Consider the following 21571-nt stretch of genomic DNA (forward strand, 5'->3'; position numbering starts at 1 on the left):
GTGTGTGTGTATGTGTGTTGTTGGTGCCGTCGTCGTTGCTGTCGCTGTTGGTAGGATCTTCAATGCACATGTATTAACAAACTTTTGAAGTTTAAAAAGGGGTAAAGCGCACAGTAGAACAAATATGACGGCGACATGCTACTCTGTTGCAGAAACTATTTTCTTCAAGTTTTCAAATTGTGAAGGAAATCAAACGGCTAACAACTGGTTCAGACCGAGTTAGTATTTGTGTCCTCCGCGCTTCACGAAAACCAACAGGACTACACGTGCAAGTGTGTGTTGCACGGAGTGAAAAGAGTTCACAAACCAGCGAACAGTTAACTTCGTGAATCGTAGTTAGCTTATTAGCACACTTGACGAATGTCCATCGAGGAGCAAGGTTCCGATGTTAATCGCGCGGGAAGAGAAAATGCCCGGAGAGAATGCAGGAGAAGGTTCCAGCCCTTAATACTTGTATTTTCTGAGACGCGATAGTCAGAGCACTTTAACAGGTAAAGCTAATAAGCATTCGGATATCGACATTTTTGTATCGCATAAGCTGAACTGATTTACATTGCAAACAAATAGTTCGTAGCAGACAGAGTGTAAAGACAAGATTTCCGCTCTTTATATGTTGTGCAGTGCGTCTAGTAACCCGTCCACGAGAGGAGGATTGCGGCCAGATGCAGGGACAGAGGAATCATCTGAGAAGCCGCCGAGCATCTTATTTCTCTGGACCAGTTTAGCTGAAGTTCGACGGGACTCGCATTAAGCTAGCAGCTGGGAGAATGTTCGTATAGTTGGACCACAGGAGCTTGTATCAAATCGCCGGTCGATCATTATTTACAGTCCACTACTACGACATACTACTAGTACTATATACTACAAGGAATATAACGCAGAGTGCTCCGCACTGCCGACTCGCTCCGTTTCAAGCTTTCTACATCACTTTCTGCACCCCCTTCCCGAACGCACGAAACTCACACACAAACAAAAATGATTAAGCTTTCACTTCATGCAACAAACTCGAAATAACCATTCACCAACTTCGAGAAGTTTGTCAAGAACGGGCTCGGTGTCCACACCACTCCATGAGAGGAACCTGGAGCCTCGACAAATCGAAAGTGCAACTCGCGCCGATGTTTTCCGCTTTTCGTACGCTCTCAAGGGTGTACAGCATTCTAGCGGCCTGCAATTAGTCCACTACAACTGACGAGTTACACAGCAGCCCCCAAACACGTGAAATGATACACAAAACATTCTCTTTGAGCTCAACATTGCGAAGATCGAATCCTACCGGCAGTTAACCAGGTTCAAAGGCCACAAAAGGTTACATCCGGAGCGTTCCGCAGTAAAAGTTTTACAGCGCATGCTCAGAAAACCGTCTGCTCCGGCATTGGGCGTTCTTCGACCGCCCTTTCGACTTGTCCACTCTAAATGGAAGAAGCACGTGAATTAGTCGAGCTTGGACACAACGTCATTATTCTTGGACAAGCAGGTATGTACACTTCTTAACTTTACTTTTGTTGATGAATAGGCTTTAAACTTACTTGAAGTTTAGATAAAAAGAGAACTTTGACGGTTTACCAGTTTTCGTAACATGAACTGATGAAGACCTAAAGAAATGTTGGCTGTTGTTGATGTTGTTGAAGAAACAGCAAGCTGTAACTTAAAATGTAGTTCATTCCTGGTTTATTATGCTCCCAGGTAAACTCAAGAACCACAATAGGTTTCCAAAACGTAATGTTTGTCTGCAGTGATCGTTTCACTTTGTAAAACGCGGTCGTTATGATTATGGCTCCTCCCACTGTTAGCCCCGCCTCTCCGTCTCTTTGTTAGCGAGAATCAAGATTCAAGATGGCTAAGAAAAGAATTGGTGAAGGAATCGAGTAGCAGCCCCCTGCTTAGTTGACCTACTTTCATGGACAAGCATACGATTCTGACTGGAGGGTTGTAGTGGTGGTTAGTTCAAGAATCAAGACAAGTCAGCTAGTTTTTGGGTGACACTGATCAGTCACTTGTTTTTGTTTGTTTGTTTGTTTGTTTGTTTGTTTGTTATTAGATTTAAAGATTATATTGTAGACTGTTGCATGGAAAAATGTGTTTTAATGCGTTTTATTGTTGTTTGCTTGTTTTTATAAACTAGCTGTGCTGGAAGGTGAAAGTTGTAGCTTTTTATGTCAACTAAATTATGTGTGCATTGTATTGACATTGTAAATGCAAAATTAATTTGCCCAGAGAATTTTTTTTATTTCTGTGGTTGAGTTCAAGTACAAATGATTTATTCTCTAAAACATTCAAAGAGTCATGAATTAACTTCAAGTTTAGACAGACCTCACCAGTCTGTTTCTTAAAGGCGAGTGGGGCGAGGAAGTACCGTTTCTTGGGCACATCTCACCGCGAGTGACGCTAGAATTCTCGCCTCAAACGCTAGGTAGCTTTAGGCTTGCTCGCTTGGCGAGAAAATATGGCGGTCACTCAGCTGCCCATCCAATTGGCTGTCCATGGTTTTTTACCGACCAGTGCAGACGACCTTTTCGGAATCAACCAATGGTGTTTAATTCTTGTGTAGCTAGCCACAAAACCGTTTCATAGACAATCTCGCCTCCTAGCTTCGCGAGTGGCTAGCCGAAAGAATATCTCACCTGAAAGAAACACGCGACAGAACTCACACATTCAGAAAAGAGTAAATTCTTTGATTTTAAACATATTTATTATATACATATTTATCACAGGTTTAACAGGTATATCAATTTTGAAAATGTTTTTGATTATTAGTACAGTATTTACAAGTGGTTTTATGAAATTGACCCCCAAAATCATGATCTTATAAAATGTACTTGCGATTCTCTTTAATTATTTGTGTGTTTGACAGGCACTGGGAAAACAACACTCGTTGCAGAATTATGCCACAGTCTTCGGTTATCCGGGCGAAAAGTTGCAGTGACAGCAACAACTGGCATCGCTTGCCAGAGCCTACCAGTGGGAGCCATGACTCTACACCGCTGGTCAGGAATCGCGGATGGCCGACACAGTGTGAGAGAGACAGATTGTCCAGTTATGCTGATCCGCAACATAAGCGACCAGTTAGTCAACGGCAGTCTTGGCCATGTTGTGGACCTCCACCATGACAAAGTGGTTGTCCACTTCGAGAAGACCAACATGACAGTGGAGTTGAGCCGTATTGCTTTCTCAGGTATGCCTGTGTTTTTTTGTTTACCTGAATTTTTACTGAGTTTACATTTTATTTTGTCATCATTTTCATTTACAGTGGGCACCCGCCACCCCAATTTTTTGAGACAATTCAAAATCTGACACAATTTATAGGTCTTAAGAAAAGAGGAAGGGTAAATATACAGAGATTATTAACCCTTAGGCTGGTTGTCGCGACATATGTCGCGCTACTTTACGTATACTGTCACCTGGTTGTCACGACATATGTCGCGCTACTGGCTCAGTCTGTTTGGTCGGTTCCGATTACCTCCCATGGATGCGAAAACCTATATGACTGTTTTTGACTCACATGCGAAGCAAAAGTGAGTCTATGTACTCACCCGAGTCGTCCGTCCGTCCGTCCGGACGTCCGTCCGGAAAACTTTAACGTTGGATATTTCTTGGACACTATTCAGTCTATCAGTACCAAATTTGGCAAGATGGTGTATGATGACAAGGCCCCAAAAAACATACATAGCATCTTGACCTTGCTTCAAGGTCAAGGTCGCAGGGGCCATAAATGTTGCCTAAAAACCAGCTATTTTTCATATTTTTCCCATTTTCTCTGAAGTTTTTGAGATTCAATACCTCACCTATATATGATATATAGGGCAAAGTAAGCCCCATCTTTTGATACCAGTTTGGTTTACCTTGCTTCAAGGTCAAGGTCACAGGAGCTCTTCAAAGTTGGATTGTATACATATTTTGAAGTGACCTTGACCCTGAACTATGGAAGATAACTGTTTCAAACTTAAAAATTATGTGGGGCACATGTTATGCTTTCATCATGAGACACATTCGGTCACATATGATCAAGGTCAAGGTCACTTTGACCCTTATGAAATGTGACCAAAATAAGGTAGTGAACCACTAAAAGTGACCATATCTCATGGTAGAAAGAGCCAATAAGCACCATTGTACTTCCTATGTCTTGAATTAACAGCTTTGTGTTGCATGACCTTGGATGACCTGGTCAAGGTCACATGTATTTTGGTAGGAAAAATGTGTAAAGCATGTGAGTCGTATGGGCTTTGCCCTTCTTGTTTGTTATTTTTCTCTCTGTTAATTCACCAGTGGCTATGTAACATGTGTTACAGAATTGCACCAGTGTAAGGGTTAAAGAGAAATCATGGTCTTAAAATGGAGGAATAAGTTTTAGATTGAGGGGTCTAAAATCTACTGTAAAACAACCTGGGTAAAATTTAAAAAAACAACCATCCTCAGTTCATAAAGATGAAACAAACAACAATATGCTTCCCTCAAACAGGCTAAAACGCTGGTCGGGCAAGAAGCCACCATTCATCTCACATTGTTTATGTGGATGGAATATTTGATATTGTTAATTATTACACAATGTACTCTGATTTATCTTCAAAATGGAACCTGACTTCTAAAATGTTCAACATTTTCAGAAAAACAGGTATTGGAACAGGAAGGAGTCTTAAAATAGATGTGAATTTTGAGAGGTTATGAAAAAAGAATCTGCAAAATCAGCCTTATAGCTTACTGTACTACGTACAGCACACATACAATCAGCCTTATAGCTTACTGTACTACGTACAGCACACATACAATCAGCCTTATAGCTTACTGTACAACGTACAGCACACATACAAACTTTAAAGGCTTCCTGATGTAAGACTTCATCCTTTTTTAGACTTTACTACACGTTATTTGAATATTTTACCAAAATATGACATTTTACACAGATCGAGACAGTCAGTGTTCTTCCAAGACCGCGCTAGCAGTCGAGGTGAACAGTGACTGTCAAGATCTGAGTAAAATGTCATATTTTGTTCAAAAATACAAATGAAATTTAAGTTGAGGAGTTTAGTGACAGGTCCCAAGACCGATCCCACTTTATTTTGAGTCCACTGGCCTAGTCCACCTTTCTTGTCATGATAGATTCGCTATCAAGGGTCAAGGCCACTTCTCAAAAGGGACGCTACAACACTGACAAGTTTTTTCATCGAAGGGGAGATTCGACTTGGTTCGAAGGAATAAGTACTGAATTTGATGTTTTTATGTGGTCAAGTTATACCTCGTAAGGTGCAGGGGTGCACACTGACACAATTTGTTTGGGAAAAACTGTGGTTGATCAGTGTAGTTAGCGCTGAGCATAACTCCAGGTCTTCGTTCCGAAAACAATGGCTAGATCAGCGAAATCTGGGTCATCCTGCAAGTGTGGAAATATCATGGTGTACGGTCATTCGTTTGTGCGAAGACTTAGCGAGTTCGCTGAGTCAGGGATGGTCTTGTGGATAATCACTTTGGATTTCAGCAATGCATGTGCAAGGTGTCCAGGAAGGGGGTCGGAGGCTGGAAGATAACAAATTTTTTTGAGGCTGCCGACCATATTCACAGCCGGTGTGTGTGCAAACTCTTGTTGGCAGCCTATGCCCAGGACGAGGTCAAAGGCATTGTCACTGCCTCTCGTCAAATGATTCAAAACAACGCTGGGACTGGTGTACCTTTATTTGTCAATAGCACCGTAAAACTGCAAGAGAATAAAAAGGTCATCAATACAAGACCCATGTTCACCAATGATAAAAGTTAGAGGAACAAGAAGCATGGTCACAAATCTTCCGACAAGACAATCATTTATAATGCTAAAACCATGAGAAAATAAAAGAAACATCGAAGCGCTATTACATAATTACTCATACCTCGTTGTCCAAGGAATCTAGAGGCAGAGAGAGTTCCATGAGTTCAGTGGCTTTCAGTGGGAGCGACCCAGTGTCGCTTTCATGAGGTTCTCTTGAGCGAAAGAACCCAAGATGGCTTACATTTACCGCTCAGCCGGAAAACCGCGCATGAATACAGAAAACTGTTACTTGAAACAATCCACCGAAAAACCATCGAAAAATCCCGAACCACAGCTACTCATCCATCAAAGGGCAAGTACACACATCAGTAAAAAATGTCCATAAAAGGTGGCAAATTAAGAGAAAGAACCCGGAAAGATGGAACTATATCGCGTTATAACTTAGGAGTAAAAAAAAGGGTTTCCCGAAAGTGGTCAAGGGGAAAGAATCCATGCAAAGTTATAAAAAGTTAGTTACATTTAAGGGGTTGCTTCCCTTTAACTGCATGGCAGTTACACTCCCACCTGAATCATCTACTTTAACTTTAAGATGATTTAAAAGTCCAGGAATATCAAACAGGTAATAAAAGTTCGAGTTAGAACTATCGCTAGAGAACTTAGAAAAGGCTATTCACGTTCACTGGGTTAACTACTGAATGTTCAAGCAAAAAAGCTGTCCGTAGAAAGCTTAAAAAGGATATACAAGTCCAGCGGTTTGGCTAATCATTGTTCGAAATGTTCTTTGGGAGAAGAACAATAAGTTTGTGAACTGGTCTTTCCAGGTAGGACCTCTGGCGCAGAGGTTTTCCATGTTTATCAAGTTCAGAGGTTGCCATGAGTAGTTTCACCCTTCTGACACGTCCGTCATCGCCGGGAAAGGTTTTCACAACCCTGGCTGTTTTCCAGTCTGTCCTGCAGATCCCATCTTCTTGGAGTAGGACAATGTCACCTTCCCGGATATTGTCCTGCGTTTGTTGCCAGATGCTTCTGGTTTGCAGAGTTTGCAGGTATTCCTTCTTCCATCTGGTCCAGAAAGTGTCTGCAAGGTACTGCACTCGCCGCCATCGCTTCTTCAGGTACAGGTCTTCCTTCTCGAAGACTCCAGGAGGAGGAGGCATGACAATGCCAGGCTTCATGGTTAAGACATGGTTAGGCGTCAAGGGCAGTGGGCCGTCTGCTCTTTCAAGGTTTTCCACAGTCAATGGTCTGCTATTAACGATAGCCATCGCCTCGTACATCAGTGTTCTTAGGCAGGATGTGTCGAGTCTAGCAGCACAGTTGTCCAGAATGCCTGTAAGGACGTTGCGGATGTTGCGTATCTGTCTTTCCCAAATTCCACCCATGTGGCTGGATGATGGGGGGTTGAACTTGAATTCGCAGTCCAGCTCAAGCAATCGAAGTGCGACTGTTTTGTGGTCCAGCTCCTTCAGTTCTTCTTTTAGCTCATGTTTCGCCCCAATGAAGTTTGAGCCTTGGTCACAGCGTATCATTCGGACCTTGCCTCTGAGAGCGATGAAACATCTGAGGCCATTCAGAAATGCATCGGTTGTCATGTCATCGAGTACCTCAATGTGTACTGCTCTCATGGCCAAACATGTGATCAAAAGTCCGTATCGCTTGACTTCCTTACGGCCTTCCTTCACAGTGAAGGGTCCAAAACAGTCTATTCCACAGTAGGTGAATGGCGGAGATGGCTCTACTCTTTCCTTTGGGAGGTCAGCCATCTTTTGGCCTTTCGCCTTTCCACGATGTCTGATGCAGGCTGTGCACTTGTTGATAAGTGACGAGACAACTCTTCTGCATCCCAGGATCCAATATCCGGCAGAGCGGATTGCGTTTATTGTCAGGCTCCGACCTTGGTGGGCTGTCTTTTCATGTTGATGTGCAGTGATGAGGTGAGACACGTGGCTGTTTTTCGGCAGGATCAAGGGGTGTTTTACGCCATAGAGTTCTGAAGTCTTCTTGATTCTGCCTCCAACTCGCAGCAGGCCGTCTTCGTCAAGAAATGGGTCAAGCTGGCTGAGCGGGCTCGACTTCGACTTCAGATCACTGACGTCAAAGCTCTCTCTTTGGATACATTTGACAATGTTCTGTTCAGCTCTCTTCTTGGCTTCGACATCCGAGATCTCCTTTCCCCGTTTGCGTGCACAGCACATGACGATTCTGGCAACAGCTGTGACTGCGCGTCTGAGGCTGGAGAATCTCCTGATTCTCTCTTCAAAGGTAGTGAACTTTGCCCCTTGTGTAGTGTGGACTGTTGCGCTCTTGATTTCTTTGTCCTGAGGGTCCACTTCAATGTCTGCGTCATTCATTGTGATTTCCCTTTGCCAGAGAAAATCTGGTCCTTTTAGCCAGTTTGATGTGGACAACTCATCCACTGACAATCCACGAGAGGCATGGTCTGCTGGATTCTCTGATGTTGCAATGTAGTGCCACTGGTCAGGATTGGACCTTTGGCAAATCTGTTCCACTCTGTTCGCGACATACATGTGGAATCTTGTTGTCTTGTTTTTGATGTATCCCAAAACCACCTTTGAATCAGTCCAGAAGAAGTTAGTGATGTTTGGGTAGTCAAGTTCAGCATCCAGAAAAGCTGCCGTCTTCGCTGATAGTACAGCTGCCTGAAGTTCCAATCTTGGAACTGTTGTTGCCTTCAGTGGAGCTACTCGGGCCTTTGCCATGACAAGAGTGCAGTGTGCTTGGCCGTCGTCACTTCTCAGGCGCAAGTATGAGCACTGCCCGTAACCTTGCAGCGAGGCATCGGAGAAGTGGTGAAGTTCAACTCCGACTGGCGAGCTGATGTTCCCCAGGTAACATCTTGGGACTTTGAAGTCTGTGAGCTTTTGCAGGTCACTCATCCATTTCTCCCATTGTGGGCGGAGGTCTTCAGGGATAGGGTGGTCCCAACCAGCTCCGCCTCCACACATTTCTTGGAGAATCATCCTTCCCACTAGGACTACAGGTGCAATGAGGCCCAAGGGGTCGTAGATTGATGCTACAGTGGCCAAAATTCCACGTCGTGTCAGTGGGTTGTCTTTTGGGTTCAGCTTGAAGCAGAAGCTGTCTGATTCCATACACCACTGCAGCCCCAGGACGCTCTCAAGTGCGGTGGTACCAAGGTCCGTGTTTTTGTTGGCTTGAGCAGCACCCCCGCGCTCAGACTCTGGAACGCTGTTCACGACCTCATTGCTGTTTGAAACAATCTTGTGTAGCCTCAGACCGCCTTTTGAACAAATGAGCCTGGCCTTTTCGAGCAGATCAATGGCTGCTTCAGCTGTGGACTCTCCCTTCAGGCCATCGTCCACGTAGAAATCGTTCATGAGAAAATTTGCAGCCCTTTCTCCCAGGTGTTCGTGGTCTTTGGCAAGTCGCTTCAGTGCGAAATTGGCGCATCCAGGTGAGGACGATGCACCAAACAAGTGGACTTTCATGCGATATTCGACTGGAGCCTTGGAGAGGTCTCCATCCTCCCACCACAGAAACCGTAGATAGTCTTGGTGTCGTCTTTCCACCCGGAACTGGTGGTACATTTTCTCCACATCGCATGTGAAGGCGATGGGGCCTTGTCTGAATCTGCAAAGGACTCCCACCAGTGAGTTGACGAGGTCAGGGCCCTGAAGCAGATGATCGTTGATACAAGTCCCTTGGTATCGAGCGCTGCAGTCGAAGACTACTCTGACCTTTTCTGGCTTTTTGGGGTGGTATACTCCATGATGGGGGATATACCACTGAGTGTCGTTCATTTCATCACTTGGGACCTTCTCCGCATCCCCTCTGTCAATGATTTCCTTCATAAAGGCTGTGTAGTGTTGTAGGTACTGAGGTTTTCTTTCAAACTGCCGTTTTAGAGCCATGACTCTATGATAGGCTGCTTGTCGATTGTTGGGCAGCTTTGGCTCGCCATTTCTGAAGGGAAGTGGCATTTCATAATGTCCATCCTCTGTTTGATGAATGCCTTCTTCAAGTGTCTTCAGAAATTGTTTGTCTTCTTGGGACATCGTTTGGTCAGGTGGGCTCAGTTCCTGGAAGTCTTGCTCCATAATTTTCACGAGATCTGCCGTCGTGACCTCTTTAATGTGAGTCTTCTGCACATAGGTCACTGATCTCTCTGGGTGGTAAGCTGAGTGAGCAACTTCCCCTGTGATCACTCTATGTGAGGTTCCGATAGCATCGAAGCTTTCTGTGATGCCGCCGACGATGCTCCAACCAAGCTCTGTCTCAACTGCATATGGCTGATCATCGTCTCCAGTGACACAGTTCAATGGTGCCAGTGCTCTCGGGCAGTTATATCCAATCAACAGCCCAACGGCGCAGTCTTGTTTGGGAACCAAGACGTTCTCCAATCTGCTCAAATGTGGCCATCTGCCTGCCGTTTCTGGTGATGGAATGTGCTCATCGTCAAGCGGGATGTGATCTCTTGAGTAGGTGACAGGCAGGTGTATCGTCTTCTCCGAGTTGAAGCCTCTGACCCTCAAGTTTGAGTACTTCTGACATGCCACTGTGACGCTAGTGTCTGTCATCGTTGTCAGCTTCAAAGCAGCTGGTGTGGAGGAAGCCTGCAAGTCCCTTGCCACGGACTCCAGAACAAATGTAGAATCAGACATCGTATCTAGGAGTGCGTAGACCAGTATCTCCTGGTGTGGGTTTTCGTCTGTCGACAGAAACACTGGGACGGCCATTGACGTCAAGCTGCTCTCTGTATTTGAGAGAACCTTCCTGCATGATCCATTCTTTAGATCAGTTTGTTGAGTATCCTTCTGATCATCCCTTTTCGTTTCCTTTGGAGGACGCTGGTGATTTGACGACCAGTTGTCGTCATGAAGGCTCGTAGGATGTTTCTTGCTGCACTTCTTGCAGTCACACCGTTTCGTGCAGTCCTTTGACATGTGCCCTGGTCTTAGGCACCCAAAGCACAGGCCTTCCTTTCTGACGAAATCCTTTCTTTCTGGCATCTGCTTTCTCATAAAGTCTCTGCACTCATTCATTGAGTGATGTTGCCTTTTACAAAACAGGCAACTTGTCGAGGATGCAGACGTCTGGGTGTTCTCATTGTGGTTGTTGGAAACCATGTTGCCGTTCGTATTCAAGACTGTCTTCGGAGGCCGAGGTTGTTCATGATGCCTTTGGCTTTGTGGCCTTGGACCCGCTGGTAGAGGCTCAGCGGAGAGGACTGGGTCATTCACAATCTCAGATTCTTCGACAACAAATTGCGTGAATTCCTGGAACGTCGGGTATCTGGCCTTGTCTCGCTTGGTTGTTGCCGTTGTCCGATTCCATCTGTGGGCTATCCAATCTGGAAGCTTGGCTGTGATCTTTCTGATCTCACGCACGTCGTCGAGAATTTTCAGGTCAGGTACTTCGGCAGCTGCAGCTTGACACTGGAGAAGGAAGTCAGACAAGTTGCGAAGGCCCGCTTTATCCTTGTTAGCCACCTTAGGCCAGGCGTCCAGTTTGGTGCGGAAAGCTTCAGAAACGGCAAAGGGGTTGCCAAACCTCTTTTCCAGAATATCCCGTGCTTGCCTGTATGCATCGTCACTTCTGAGCATGAAAAAGCCACTGACGGCCTCCCTGGCCGGCCCACCTAGGTAGCGTTTCAAGTAGTGGATTTTGTCTGACGGTGCGATACCTCTATTCTCAATCAGTGAGGTGAATGAGAAAATCCAGTCAGGATAGTGAAGTGGATCGCCAGTGAAGATGGGTGGCTCTGGAATAGGCAATCGACTTGTGGTTATTGCCCTTGCTAGGGCATCTGCAAATTGTTCGGTAGTTTGGCTCCAAGGAGTAAACACTGGAGCATCATAGTTCAGGTTTGTTCTTTGTGCGTGAGTATCAGACTGATGCAAGGCCTGAGCTTCATGACGCAGGTTCGTTCCTTGTGAGCGATCACCAATCTGACGCAAAGCCTGAGCGTCGTGGCGCAGGTTTGTCTTTTGAGCACAATCATAAATCTGATGAGAGGCCTGTCTATGCGGCATGATGTTGTTCCAATCATCAATTTGATGCAAGGCCCGTCTGTGTGGCATAATGTCTTGTCTCTGTGGTGCAGTGTGGCTCCCTTGGCTTGATTGTGAACCACTGTTAGGCTCGTCAAGCACTTTCAGTCTTGCTTCCTCCATTTTCAACTGAGCCACAATTTTTTCTTCTTCTATTTCTCTTTTCATCTTTGCCATCGTTCTTTCTGTTTCCATTCTGCGTAGATTTTCTTCAAATTCAAGCTGTTCCAATTTTTCTTGTCTTTCTTTCTCAAGACGCTGTGACTGTAGCTTGGCTTGTAGAGCGGCAGCTTCAGCTGCGGCCAGAAGTCTCTGTGATGAAGTAGAAGAGGCCTTAGATCGCTTTGACGCATGAGAAACTATTGAGCGTACAGGATCATTCATGTGCTTTGTTGCAGTAACAATCTTGTTCATGGTTGAGACTGCCATATTTGCCACGTCGTTGAGCAAACCATCAGTGCTTTCTTCACCATCATCCAATTCATTTATCTTCTCAGCAGTTTCTCTCAGTAGGCTGATTCGGGATGTAATCGCTTGGCGCCTTGAAATCATATCTTCACAGTCCACAGTGCTCTGTTGTAGCAGACTGTCAGTGTCAGTAAGAAAGTCCAGCAACCCACAATGTTCAGAGTGAAAGGCTTGTAAAAGTAGTTCTTTCTTGTAGCTTCTGCCCTTTTCTGTCAGTTTTTGTTCCCTTGCAGAACGTCTGACGCTTTCTGAGTTCTCTTGTCTTTCGTTCATTTCAAGAGGGTTCAGATTTTCCTTTTCCATAATTTTGCCAGTCGATGTCTTCCAAGTTCTGGCCGGTTGTTGACCTATGTCGAAGGTCAATGGTTGAAAGGTCGCCTTTCTCTTCAGGCGCGTTTTCCTTTACTCTGGTAGCGAGTTCGTTTTACTCTGGGAACGAGTTTTACTGTCACTGCCTCTCGTCAAATGATTCAAAACAACGCTGGGACTGGTGTACTTTTATTTGTCAATAGCACCGTAAAACTGCAAGAGAATAAAAAGGTCATCAATACAAGACCCATGTTCACCAATGATAAAAGTTAGAGGAACAAGAAGCATGGTCACAAATCTTCCGACAAGACAATCATTTATAATGCTAAAACCATGAGAAAATAAAAGAAACATCGAAGCGCTATTATATAATTACTCATACCTCGTTGTCCAAGGAATCTAGAGGCAGAGAGAGTTCCATGAGTTCAGTGGCTTTCAGTGGGAGCGACCCAGTGTCGCTTTCATGAGGTTCTCTTGAGCGAAAGAACCCAAGATGGCTTACATTTACCGCTCAGCCGGAAAACCGCGCATGAATACAGAAAACTGTTACTTGAAACAATCCACCGGAAAAACCATCGAAAAATCCCGAACCACAGCTACTCATCCATCAAAGGGCAAGTACACACATCAGTAAAAAATGTCCATAAAAGGTGGCAAATTAAGAGAAAGAACGACGAAAATACAGTTTAACGACCTCTCTGCTTAGAGCAATTTGGGTCAAAGATATCAGAGCCGAAGCTACGATGTGTGCCTGGGTGAAGATGAGCAACAAAAAAACAAAAACAAAAAAAAACAAAAAACAAAAAAACTTTTACTTTCCGCAATGGAAATGCTGGAAGAACAGGATTTAAAATCAATTCCTTGCAGGGGATACACGATTGTAGAGATTTATTCTTTCATTCCGAGGCAGAAATGCTTTTGTATTCAAGAAACGTGGAACGTTGCTATTCCGGAAGGGAATTGATTTGATTTGTTGGTACTTTAGAATAAAATTGTGAAAGTGGCATCCGACTGATCATGGCAAAGGAGTGAGTGTCAGACCAAGGAGGGTCGTGGTGGAGAAGCCGAGGCACCCTCTACGTACTTGTGGATTCGGCGGCTAGTCAACTGGCGAAAAGCAAACCCGGTCCTCCCTAGGACCTATACTGGCCGGTTAAAAACATATGTACAGGGCTGCGACTTTATGTCGGTTTATTCATCAACGCCTTTATGGCACCCTCTGTCTACAGAGGCATGGGAAGGGGGTCAGGTGAGGAGGCCAGAGATGTGTCTCTGTAACCCCCTCTGGGGTGGGGGTGAGAAAAAGAGGATAGGCTATTTACACTGTCATACACAGTCGTTCGCATACTCTCGCACAGCTACAAGGCCACCCTCCTCCTCCCAAAAGAGACGGACGTCTCAGATATGGTAGGCAGAGGCTGGCTGTCTAATCTAATATATACACCTAAGGTGACACATGGAGTATATGAATGAGAAAGAGAAAGAACCCGGAAAGATGGAACTATATCGCGTTATAACTTAGGAGTAAAAAAAAGGGTTTCCCGAAAGTGGTCAAGGGGAAAGAATCCATGCAAAGTTATAAAAAGTTAGTTACATTTAAGGGGTTGCTTCCCTTTAACTGCATGGCAGTTACAGGCATAAGTAAGTAACTTTCTTGTAAGTTACTCACCCGTTTGGTGAGTTAAAATTTCGAGATTTGGCCATCCCTGATATGTATAGATGTATTGATAAGATTGTACTTTCATTTTGTTTGTAGTCCATGATCCTCGACAGAAGAAGGACATCGCTGTGAGGCTTCAGTTTCAAGTAGTTCCTAGCTTCGCACTGACCATCCACAAAGCTCAAGGACTGACACTTGAAAGGTAGCTTGCAATAGACAATGTTTGGAAATAACTCTACCAGGATTTGCATGTGTTTGAGACTTGCATCCCGCTTTAGTGATGCCCGGTTCCAGAGAGCCAAACAATACCAATATGTGGTCAACCAGTTAAAACTGAGCACAAACTCCCATGATCTCAACATACACATATGACTAATAGGTTATTTTCTGCAATTGCTTTTTTTTTAACTGCATGGCCTACAAAAATTGTGTGCTTTCGCTTGCAGGTCAATATATATTTTTTTTAACTAAACAAATCTGGTACGACACAGCAAACCATGTATTATTCTCTTTTTTTTCCCCTCTGCTTCTTTCTCTCTGTAAACTTGTATGGCTAGTTATGTAGAGGTTACATGCCAAGTCTCAGTGATTATTAAAAATAATCGTCGAAGTTAGCGGATCATGAAAAATGCGATGTTTTTCATGACCGCGAACTGAGACCATTATTTTTGATATTTCCTGTTCTTGACTAAAATCAATTACACAGTTATGTTGTTATTCTGCTGTGGCGGTAAAGTCAGATAGTGTGTGTTCTGTTCATGTTTTGGTATCGCTCAGGAAATGTTCTTTCCTTGAATGTGACTAGCAGACGAAGTTTTACACCCATGTTCAAATGTTAAAAACTGTATGAAGTTCAGTTTTCTGGGGCAAAATAGGGTATGAAACTGCTGCATGTTCTTTACATTGATTAGATGTTTGCATTTGATTGGGTGTGATCTGTTTATAAAATGAAATATTGTTGAAAACTTACCGTCGGATTGCAGTCTCTTGTCGATGCAGCTAAAATCTGAAAGGGGAACTACTCGTGTTGCTTGACAAAACATGAGAGTTACTTGCCTTGGAATCGTGCTAGCTATAAATGATTGTGCACGGCAGATCTGAATTCAGAAAACAACCAAACTCATGGAATTCATATTGAGATTCATATGTTCAAGCCTGTAGTTGCTGTATGGTTGTATTGTTTGCTCCAGAAATGTATATTTTGTACATTAGAGTGTTCTGAACTTTTGAGTCGCAAAAAGTAGATCCACAATGTGTACATTCTCTACCCATGAGCTATCAAGGATTCCGACCCGTTGTGATTTTGGTTGTTGGGTAGGTTACTGAAAAATAACTAGCCCTACAATTTAAGTTTACAAAGAGAAAGAAGCAGAGGGGGGAATCATTTTCGGCAACTTACCCAGCAACAAAAATGTTATTACCCAACATACATGTTTAGGAGCTAGACTTTGTGGGATCTACTTTTGTGATTGGAGCAAACAATTCAAACATACCGCATTTAAATCGTAAATAAAAATGTTTGATTGTGTGATAAATAGAACTAGAAGGTTGGTTTCTTCATTCAAGGGTGGAGATTGACTGTGAAGAAGTCTTCCAACCTGGCCAAATTGGAGTTGCCTTGGGTCGAGCAAGAAGCATTGAAGGCTTGCGAGTGGTGAACTTTGACACAAGAAAAGTTCTTCCTCAACCTTCTACCGTGCATGACTACTACAAAGTTGGTTCCGCTGAAGTCAACGAAAATTTGACCTGTTGCAGGCACAAAAGGTAAGTTCATTATCTTGTCTCTGTTGCCACTCATAAACATTTTTATCATCAATCATCATGCTACTCTTGTACAAAGGGTTGATAAATTAGTGATGCATACTCCAGGTTGATAAACTACACTCTGAAATTAAAAGTGTAGCGTGAAACTTAGCTTCGTTGGAACTAAACAACAGAGTGTCACAAAATGTCACATAGGATATGTGACCTTTTTGTCCCAGGAGTTATCTCTCGGTTGAATAATATGTATGTGTTGCTTTCTTGCAAATAAGATTCAGTTATAATGAGCAAAGGACAATCAACAAAATACCAGAAGTCCAAAGGTTTGAGGCAAATAAACTTTTTCTTACTGTTTCTTTTGGACGATCAAAATGGACCACTCTAAATTTACGTCTTCCAATATGCATTACTTATGGCACCACCCAGTATGCTCTCCAGCAAAAGACAGCAAACATTTTTTCTTGCAACCAAATTTGTATTCATAAAGCAATCATAAAACAATGATAATGATCACATAAAACCATATTAATTTTTGCTGTTAATGACAGATGTGTACTTATATTAAACAGATGTGTACTTATATTAAATCGGGGTATTCAAAAAGGCTTGATCAGGTCGAGTATATATTTTTCTCGTGTCTTTCAGGTTCCAAACTACATATGCTGAGGACACAGCCAATGAGCCACGTGAAGAAGACGTTCCACTGGAAGGGATGGATCAGGAACCCCTAGACGACGACCCAGATGTTGATCTGGACTGCACTCCACTGGAGTTCAAGGCAGTTCTTGTGGATCTCACAAATAAACAGGTGACGCCACAACAAAAATCAGTTTCCCAAGCTGCTAAACAGCTGCTTATGACACCTGTACTGGTTGATGAGTTCCTCAGGAAAGTCTATGGCTTCATGCTGCGAAAGATTCTGGCCCTCTCATCCGCAGAGAAAGTTGACAGCAGACTGATAACCATATTTTATTCAGAGTGTCATGCTTTTCTTTCTTCCAGGCAATACTTTGTCCTCTGCCGTTTCTTGTTTGGTTGTGAAGCTGCTGTTACCGATGCGAACTTCTTGGTTGCTCACGCACTGGTGTTGAAAGTCCGACAACTCGTCGTCCACCAAGAAGCCAGAAGAAGACAACCAAACGTTCCTGGCACTGCAGAGAAGTCGAACATCAGACTACAACCAGACCTCTCCGATGCACCAGACTGCAGGGCCAAGGTGCGCCACGTAGCCGGATATTGTATTGCGAAACTGCGCGAAAGGAAGCGGAAAGCTCTCATGAATAATATATTTAAGAAAGGTGAAGCAGCTGAGCAGGCACTTTGTGACGCTGACAACGCACTTGATCTCCTTGGACAAGCAAGTCTTACTGAATCCGAGGCATCAGCTCTGACGTCAAATTCAGATAGTTTGTCCGAAACTGCACGCAAGCAGAATGTGAGGCAGAGCCTGACGCATGTCACCGACACTGTGTATGTGTTTTTTGAGTGTCTTGTTTTAACCATTTTGTCCTTGCAAACAGAAGACAATCTTCATGACCATGGGAAGCTCCTCTATCATTTTGTAGTTGACAAAGTGATTGATGATGTACACCTGTTCAGTCTGTGGACACACATTTTTTCTGCCCCACCATCTTCAAGACTTGGAGATAATGAAAACTCCATAGAAGGTGTCTTGAAGAGGGTGGTTGACAGAGTTGAATGTCTCACAGGGCTGTTCAGGGACATTGTACACATTTCTTTAAACATTTTGAATAACCAATTTTGAAAAGATTTCTTACATCAGCTGCAGGTGCAAAAAGAAGCTGCACACAGAATTCAAATAAAAATAAAGAAAATGAAAACAAAGCAAGAACCGCAACTATCATATTATTACTTTGATGAGGATGCTTCCCATGGGAAGATTGTCTTTCTGCATCGACTGCAGGCAGTGTTGCAGTCAGGGGGCAGCTGCGACCACTTTACCAAGAATCAATTGGTCACAATTTGTGATTTCTACAAAGTTAGATCATCAATGCGAATGAAGAAAGACGATCTCATGCAACAGCTGAAGGACTTTTGCACTCAACCTGTAGCTGAAGGTATGGCATGTGCTGGTCCTTCCATGCCAAGTACATCCGGGAGTGAGAGTGCAATCGACATAGGTTCAGGGATTCAAACAGTTATGCCTTCATCAAGTCCCTCAAAGTGTCATCTGTGCAAGGGCCAGTACAAGAAACGACAGCACTGGATCACTTGTGATTCTTGTCGTGCATGGTTTCACAGAAAATGTGCTGGTATGGGGAAAAGCACAGACTGGTCACATTACTGCGAACAAGGGGCAAAATGGTACTGCAAAAACTGTGATACTGCAGGCATCCTGTAGTATGTCAAGCTTGCTCCGTTTCTTTCAGGTGTAGCCCCAATTCAAGAGCTTAGATATATATCTGGACTTGAAACTGTTCTATATAACTTTGTCTTTCTGTTAAAGTCTATAGTGCAAATGAGTGATACTATAACTGAAGTGCAAAGACACTTTGAAGGTGATGAAGTCATAACTACATGCATAAAATGCATAAAATATTTGCGTTGCATGATGATCGAACTGTGCTGCAAAAATATTTTGAATGAAAATTGAAAATATAGATATTGAGAATATCTCTGATGGTTTTAGATGTGAGTGTTCAATACTCTGCATCACAAAAAAGCTTGCTCAGAGTATTTGAAATTGTTTGTACAGTACATATTTGATGTTCCCCTTTGTAGTGTCACTTATTATGAAATGTCATCATTTTACATTATATTTGGTATTGCATGCTATTAACAGAGGGGTGACAAAAGTGATGCATACTCAAGGTTGATAAACTACAAACTGAAAACCCATTTGGAGTCGGGCACAAAATGTTGTCAGAACTTAAGAAAGGAGCGTTACAAAATTTCACTTGGCGACTAACTTTTGTCTCAAGAAAATTAACTTGCTTACAGTGAAGTAAACACCTTTTTGTGCAGGTGAAAAAAGCTAAATAATCTTAATAATGAACAGCAACAACGTTTGAGAGAAATTAAGAGAATATTTCATAACTTTTGAGTTGCGTGAAAAATTGTACTTAGTCTTAATCAAGTTAATGAGAGCGTCAATTTTCATTGGTCGTGGTAGACTGCCAGGGATGTTGCTACATATTCATCCCTATAGGACAAATTTCCTAGCTCTTCAGCATCAATAGGACATTTGACCGCTTTCAGAAATTTCAATAGGACATCAGAATTGTTTCATTTTCAAGAATGACGCTCGCCGTGTTACCCCCTGTTTTTGACCCTAATGTAGCACAGGATGCCGTTGAATAGCCAAACGTGTTCAGCTTTTGTTGAACTTTGGCAGGTTTTATTTCTATTTTTCGGTGGCATAACTAAGTGCGCTTCGTCAAAATGTCTCGAACTGAAGCAAAAGCAGACGCAAGACTAAGTCAGTTGGAGTTGTCTTCCATACTCCTAACTTTAATGTGCTGCAGAAAGGTGTCACCCAAACGCAACATCCGCATTGCACAACTTTAGTGCACCTATACGCGAGAGTGCTTGGTCGCTTTTTGAAAATGTGTATCTTGAAAGGAACATTAACGAGTATCGCGCTGTCCGAAGGAATTGAGTTCTTATCGGACAATGTCAGCGCTCAGTTCAAAAAGATAGGACATGTGACCGCCATGCGGCTGTGAATCAGACATTTGAGCCTCTGAATCGGTCTGTCCGATGTCCGATGCCTAACGACATCCCTGAACTGCTGATTATGAATTTTGGCTGTGTGCAGCTTCTTTCCTGTGCTAGTTGAACAATTTGAAATCGAGGATTGTTTGTTATAATCTGCTGTACTTACTACCATGTGAATTGCTATTTAGATGTTTCCACGGGTATATTATCTACAATTTCCTATCCCCCTTCATTTGCTCCGTCAACACTACTTCTAATTATAATGTTCTTATGATTTTGCAGTTAACTGTATAATCATTTTTATTTTTAATTTGTATTCATGCTAGATGTTCTTAGTGATTTTTGCTCTGTTACATGTGTACCATATTGAATTCAGAATTTTTCAATTATTATGTAATATTTTAAAGTTTTGTACTTAATAATAGGTATGTTTATATATTGCTATTCTGGTAGGCACGTGGGGGATTCGGGGGTTGTGATAGGGTTGGCTCAAACAGCCCTACTGCAATCATAATGGGCCATATTCCGCAGGAAATTGCTCAATATCCTTTTCACATTCTAAAAAACAAAGACGCATGTTTCTGGGTTGTTGGATGTGTATTAGGTACACATATACATGGCCAGGTTTGCTTCTGTGGCTGGTCGACAGACGATGCAATTTGCACATTTTGTTTCTTACTGTAGGTGAAATACATTCTGTGTAAAATCTAGTTCTTATTATTAAGAGTTTGGCGCTGTCTAAGTTAACTCATCTGTTTATGAGTTTACCAGACCCTGATGATAAGTTTTTGTTTGATTTGAATAGGTTATTTTTTTCATTTCTATGGAATGGTAAGAAAGATAGAATAAAGAGAACAACAGCATATCAGTCGTTCGAAGAGGGGGGGGGGGGGCTTAAAATGGTGGATTTGAAATGCTTTTTGTCAGCTCTGAAGATATCATGGTTACAGCGAGTCCTTTGTAGTGAAGGAAAAGTAACTAAACTTCTAAAAGCTCTGTGTCCACTTGTACATAACATTCACAAGAGAGGAGGTGAGTTTGGAAACATATTGATACAAAGAGTTCAAAATTCTTTCTGGAGAGATGTTTTCAAACATTATAAACATTTTGCATGCAAATGTGTCCCCATCTCCTTGAGTGATTTTGCTTCAGAGCGTCTGTATTATAATGTACATATTTGCATAGATAAAAAGGTTATTTTTAACAGGAATTGGATGGAAAACGGCATTATTACTTGTCGGTCACTTGATGAGAGCCGATGGTTTTTTTGTCATATAACGATTTTAAATTGAAACATCCAAATTTACAACTGAATTTTGTTTTTTTCGAGGGCGTTATGCGCTCAGTTAAGAATTTTCATAAAAGACTAAAGTTAGATGCAGTTTTAAACAATGTTTTTCATATTGGTGATGATGTTGTATGGAAACAAATGTCTAAAGGTTGAGTAAAACATATGTATACAAACCTTGTGAAAAATGATGGCAATTTACAGTGCATGGAAAAATGGGCTGATTTATTAAATTTTGATGTAAATGTTGGAAAGGTATTTCTGACAATAAGGCGAACTACACAAGGTGGTTCCAATATAGAATACTACATAGAATTTTTCCCACTCAACGCCTGTTATTTTTGATGAAAATTTCTGACACATCACTATGTAGCTTTTGTACACAGGAAGAGGAAACCTTAGAACATTTGTTTTGGGAGTGCACAAGAGTTAAGCTTTTTTGGTCTGATTTCACAGAATTGTTATGTCAAAATTTCACACATTGCAGTAATTTGAATTTGTCTTCTTCTTCTTCTACGTTCCCGGATTTGAATTTGTCAAAAGAGCTTGTCATTTTAGGGTATTTAGACAACTTTCATACGGATGCTGTTTTTGATTTGTTTATTCTCCTTGCCAAACAAAGTATATTTGGAGCCAAA

At 42.6% G+C, this 21571-nt stretch overlaps 2 protein-coding genes across 2 annotated transcripts in view; one reads left to right on the forward strand and one right to left on the reverse strand.

Annotated features, from left to right (window-relative positions):
- The window catches only part of LOC138973718 (uncharacterized), a 327086-nt gene that overhangs the window by 98811 nt on the left and 206704 nt on the right, over positions 1 to 21571 (reverse strand). The window lies entirely within an intron of this gene.
- LOC138973715 (uncharacterized) lies at positions 786 to 21069 on the forward strand. The gene is made up of 5 exons (XM_070346443.1): positions 786 to 1477; positions 2855 to 3175; positions 14303 to 14408; positions 15773 to 15970; positions 16613 to 21069. The coding sequence occupies exons 1-5, from the start codon at positions 1417 to 1419 to the stop codon at positions 17730 to 17732; spliced, it is 1806 nt and encodes a 601-aa protein (XP_070202544.1). The 5' UTR covers positions 786 to 1416; the 3' UTR covers positions 17733 to 21069.

Source organism: Littorina saxatilis, linkage group LG8 (assembly GCF_037325665.1).
Source record: "Littorina saxatilis isolate snail1 linkage group LG8, US_GU_Lsax_2.0, whole genome shotgun sequence".
Lineage (NCBI taxonomy): Eukaryota > Metazoa > Mollusca > Gastropoda > Littorinimorpha > Littorinidae > Littorina > Littorina saxatilis.